Source organism: Adiantum capillus-veneris, chromosome 1, assembly GCF_014529385.1.
Source record: "Adiantum capillus-veneris isolate H3 chromosome 1, ASM1452938v2, whole genome shotgun sequence".
In the NCBI taxonomy this organism is placed as follows: domain Eukaryota; kingdom Viridiplantae; phylum Streptophyta; class Polypodiopsida; order Polypodiales; family Pteridaceae; genus Adiantum; species Adiantum capillus-veneris.
This window is the reverse complement of record NC_140931.1, coordinates 43,712,622-43,718,174: the sequence shown is the minus strand read 5'-3', so window position 1 is coordinate 43,718,174 and position 5,553 is coordinate 43,712,622. Positions and strand designations below refer to the sequence as shown.

Genomic DNA, 5,553 nt, shown 5'->3' with positions numbered 1-5,553 from the left:
AAATTTCAGTTGGATTTGAGCTTTTCCAATGTCCTAGGATGCACATAAGGCTAGGACAGCAAAAAGCCCTTTTGGCCACCCCCTTTTTTGCTTATACTGGACTTGTGTGCACTCCAGGACACTGGAAAAGCTCAAATCCAGCTGAAATTTAGATGTCCATGGATTACTTCACTCCCTCCCCCTAGGAGTGCTAGAGCCAAAGCTGACAGAGTGCATGAAGCTGACGGAGTGCATGAAACCCCTTCGCCTTTGACATTGGTGGATTCAATGGTTATACGTTAGACATACATCATTCAAATTAAAAATATTAAGAAGATAAAGAACTTAATTGATTATAGACATAGAAGGTACAAAACTTTGAATCATTTGATCATGAAAAAAATGTTTGATTACAAAGGTAGGGTGGTAATAAAATAAAGATGAGTTTCACTTTGGCTAGTGCTCAAAGTCTCGTCTCAAACGGAGTGCAAGGTTCATGTCCTTTGGTTGTATAGTCACTCTCTCGCATGTATGACACATAGGTTGATAACCTCTAGCACAGAAGGGGAAATCTGTGTGAAGCTTATTAATCATATCTTGCATCTATACTCTTGTTGCCATCGACTACATGATGAGAAGGTAGAAGCACAAAGTGTAGAAAGTATACTTGAGAACACAATGAGTAGGTTTTTCTTCACCCACATGTGTTCCAAGTTTCATGCACCCCTTGAAATAGTTTTTGATAATGGTCCAGGCTTTACAAAGGGTTTACTATCATAAGTGTATAGGAGCTTAAAGTTCACCATAGACACAACATTACACACTATCCAAAATCAAATGGTTTGATAAAAAAGGCTAATGTAATCATTGCAAGAATCATTATATTATGGACATTTATGAAAACCTCCAAGGATGCTATTCAATTCACCATATTCCACTAGTGGAGCTTCACACTCCTACCATAAATCCTACAGGTAAAGAAGACCAACGTAGCAATAAACCATGAATCAATAGGCAAGATCTTCATCATGGTGGAACTAGAGTGGAACAGGAAGTTGATTTACAAGTGTGATGATAGGAAACCTTTGCACCTATGAAGAAATGTTAGGTCCTTTGATACAACAATAGGCTGAACAACAAGTCTAACACCAAATTTGAAAATAGGTGGGAGGGACCCTTCATTGTGAAAAAATCTCATGCATAAATTTATTACCAATCGATGGACTTGGGTGGAAAGGAGCATCCTAAGAAGGTGAATGGCTACCGAATCAAACCCTTTTTAAGATGCATCCTTCCAAGAGACTTAGAGATAGAAGAAGCCAAGAAGAAAACCAAGTGTGTACGCTACTATTGTTGCACTTGTCACACAATGAGATAATTTTCAAATAGGCACATAATAGCCCACGAAGGAAAATAAATCAAGAAGAGAAGGACTCTCAGAGGAAGCATTGCAAAACTATCCACCTCTATTGTCATTTCCATGTGAGCCAATTGATGGTACATGAGACCTTCTAATAGTTAAGCTCACACACAAAAGGTGCCCTTCAAACCACATCAAAAGTAGGAAGGTGACAAGTGATAAAAACCAACAATGATGGTGGTAGGAAGTTGGTTATATATGCCCTTTTGTCATTGTAGGTGTGGATGCATCAATCCTTTTGGAAAAAATACAACGTTGTTCTCGGGCGAAATTTGAATGTGTGAAGCTCCTACTCGCTATCTTTTTGGAAGGATGCAATCTACACTTATGCAGAGAATATCATATCAAAGACTAGTAAGACTAGTATCCAATAGCCTTATCATTATAGAAAGAAAACAATCACCAATAATTGTCCCAAATCCAAAATTGATTTCCTTGTTCATTAAGTCATAGTCAAGTTATTTTGATCGACAGGATGATAAGTCACAAGAGCAACTAAGTGGCGATTACTTTCTTACATGTGTCGCAAAAGGGCAGGAGGAACAAGTTGAGACGAGTTATTTGCCTCCACATCATATGCACCTAGCCTAAGTTATGGCACATTGTTGTGCACCGCTAGTGTTTACAAATGTCAAAATGTTTTAAGAAAAGAATTATCTTCCTTTTTGAAGAAAGTTCGAGCACAATAATCGTACAATGTAGATTTTTGTTTGTGCTTAGATGCCAAAGAAAATATCCATTATAAGAATTGAAATTTCCATGTGTCTATAAAATTATTGAACAAGCAATATGAGAAGAGTTTGTTGCTAAATTAACCAACCAACACCCCCCCCCCCCCCCCCCCCCCCCCCCCCCCCCCCCCCCCGCCCCCCCAAACCCCGAGGTGGCCACTTTTCAAAATGTGTATCATATCACATGAGCTTAGAGGATTATTAATACTTCAAAATATATACTTTTATGTATACATTAGAGGGGGTGGAGTTTTTCAATTAATAGATGCAAAGTGTAAATGTAACATGTATATAGGGAAATTAGTACTAATCTCTTGAACACACATGATATAGAGAGATTTTGACGAGGAACCGCCTTGTGATTAACCCACATCCTTGACACCAACATACCACACAACAGATGCTACCATGGTGGCAACAATGTGGCAGATTGCAGTGCTTTCATCGTGGGGCAACTTCGATGCTCGACCGACCACAGTGAACCATACTCCACTTGTGGCAAGCAGCACCTCAGCCAAAAGTTTGCTCCACCTTGGCATAACATCCATGTATGCAAACACTGCTGCAAATACAGAGCAGAGGAACGTGAGACAAACGCACGCACAAATTTGTATCCATGGGTATTCTCCTGCAGTGGTGATTTTCTTGTTCCCCTCCTTCACTATGGTATCTCCTTCATAAGAATATTGGAGACACTCCAAGGCTGCATGCTGGGTGACCTCAAGGCTGAAGGTCGGGTGGCGCATGAGGGATAGCCCTGCTGCCATGCTCCTTGAGTCATCCTCTGTCTTTGCAAGTATGTCTGAAACAAATCCAAGGTATTTGGATGATGACATTGGAAGCTTCTTGATGCGGCAATCCTTCCCCACAGCACGTTGCTCGTATCGAGTTTCAATGAAAATGCCAATTAACCTGCCTGAAACTCTCTGGTAAACGCCGTATAGGGTACAAAATGAGAGCCCTGTAGCCACAATGGTTGCCAGCCACAACATGCCGTGCCCCACTACGCCTCTTGGTGCAAACTTGTCAACCTTGACAGAACCATAGAGCCAGCCGCTGCCAATCAGAGCCACCTCCACCAAGTTGAGAAGTAGGGCAAGCAAAATTGACATACTTTTGTTGTGCCTGCCGCTGGCAGCACATGGAAGAAATACATCACCGGCGACGTTAATAACATTGCCTGCCTCTGATTTAAAGTGAAAGCTTACTCTGTGGAAACCCAAAAGGGACAACAGGAAATCATCCCCTTCAACTACGTCTTCAGCAGCCCCAAGCTTGGACATGACCAACCGCGGGGTGAAAAGCCAGACAGCCAAACCTCTTCCTGAAGCTGCACCCATGAGTCCCACACCCACACAAACCATTGTGTGAACAATGCAGTAGAGAAGGGTCGAACTCATCACCACGAACGTGCGGCTGGCTGCAAATCTGCCCATAGCCTTCTCAACTGACACATAAGGCCTGGCAATGTCAGTATCCACCGTGTCATGAGAAATGACGTGCCACCCAATTCCTCCTGGTGAGGCTTGAATTTCTCCTGGTACTTCACTGAGCATCGCGCAGCGGGTGGGTCGTCTCGGCTCCATTAAGGTCTCGTCACATAGCAGCTGGGCTACGGCATTGATGAGCTGATTGGAGTTGCCATTTGGCTGGCCCTGCTGCAGGCAAGCCGCATAGTAATGCTGGACAATGGCCTGTAATCTATCCTCATCTGGGAAAGGAGAGTAGGTACCAGCCATGGAGTCTGCAAAGCGGGTAGTGGAGAAGTCAAAATGTCTGGGGGATTGGGTCCAGTAAGCAGCAGGCGCGATACGAGGTGTTGATACCTGGCGTCCCACAACAAGAATGAGCCATCTCTGGCGGCCCACAACCTCAGCAAGAATGGCCGCGTGAAGGCATGCCTGCCAGAGCTGATGAGGGTTGGACCAGCATATCAACACCACATCCAGGCGTATGGCGGCCCCATTGTAGCCAGGGGCCATGAGGTACCATTCCCCGCAGCGGAGCGCGGACATGGCTGCCTTGGCCCTCCAAAGGGCAGCGAGGGAAGCAAAAATGGAGGTGAAGGCATTGCTGGACTGCAGGACATTGCTGGATCTGACGCCAATCCCTACAGCGCCCCAGAATGCTACGATTTGGGATGACCATGCAGCCGTAGCAGAAACAGCCACATTCTGAGCCAGGACTGGCCTGGGAATCCATCCAGTACCTGCAGCTAGAGCTGCGGCTGCCAGTAAGCTGCGCTTCGCCCTTGACGGTCTGTGCTGAACCCCTCTCATGTAGAAGAATACGTCCCTCTCTGCGTTTACTCATCTTGTATAATCGAAGAAAGTAGCTTCTTGTAAATGACGGCGAATCTACGTCGTACCTACCATCACGTACTGTGGGGTAGCGTTCGCCACGATCTTGCCTGTTGACGAGTCCCCGGCGCACCCGAAGGCGAATCGACGACAGAACAAAACACGAATGAAGAAGGAGTCCATTTCCGTTTTAGAGAGATTTGAAGTCAAACTCTAATTATCCACGATTTGGAGCAATCCGTTTATCCAGGTCCTACGTAGAGCTCGTAGGGTCGGCACAAGGAGCCTGTAGGCTAGGTGCTTCAATTGGCCAAAAAGGATAGAGTTCCCACAAATAAGATGTACTTAGGAGGCAGAAGGGTAAAAATCACAAAAGTGATTGCCCTTTGATCGAAACACCCATAGGGTCAAAGTCACAAAAGTGGTTGTCCTTTCATTGAAACACCCATAAACCCTTCGGTCTAGAGCATTCGAACTAAACCAGACACATCCGCAAGGATAGGGTCCCCACCACTGCTTTGTCTTCTTGCTAAACATTCTCTCACTACTCCGATCATGGTGAAACTTCTCTCCCCTTCATCCCATTTTGAGACGAATCCCTCGGTTCACTATGGTTGGAAAGAAGCTAAAGATTCTACACGCTCTAATTCTCGCAGTTTTTTCACCTGTGCACATCTGTTTGCTTTGCAAGCCTTGCAACATTGCCAGATTAGCTGCCATTTATGTGCATGAGAAGGGTTGGGACTGCATTTGAGCGAGCCCATTGGGTGGGTTAGGCCGTTTACAAGTAGACCTTGATGAACGTAGTTTGCATGTGCCCACTATGTAAGAGCTCCAACATGTGCCCACACTGTGTAAGGGCTCCAACATGCCTAGCACTTGGAGGGGCTTAAAGCTCCATAAATACTTTGTTGAATATGTTAAATATGGAGCTTGATTTACCCCTTGTAAATTTTAGTCTTTAAAACGCACAATTGTAAGGCGTTCATTATGAGGATAAGCCATCATGTGTAAGAAAATTACTCGCAGGTTGGCTGGTGGCCGATGGGACGGAAGTCATTGGCCGGTGGCCAATTTTTAGATGGACTTATCTTCTCAAATACGGCCACACATGGACGCATTG

At 44.8% G+C, this 5,553-nt stretch overlaps 1 protein-coding gene across 1 annotated transcript; it reads right to left on the bottom strand.

The window, feature by feature from the left end:
• Positions 1 to 2,322: 2,322 nt before the first annotated feature.
• Positions 2,323 to 4,546, bottom strand: LOC147464622 (uncharacterized). Its single transcript, XM_086509813.1, has one exon. The coding sequence runs from the start codon at positions 4,407 to 4,409 to the stop codon at positions 2,493 to 2,495; it is 1,917 nt and encodes a 638-aa protein (XP_086365939.1). The 5' UTR covers positions 4,410 to 4,546; the 3' UTR covers positions 2,323 to 2,492.
• Positions 4,547 to 5,553: the final 1,007 nt, after the last annotated feature.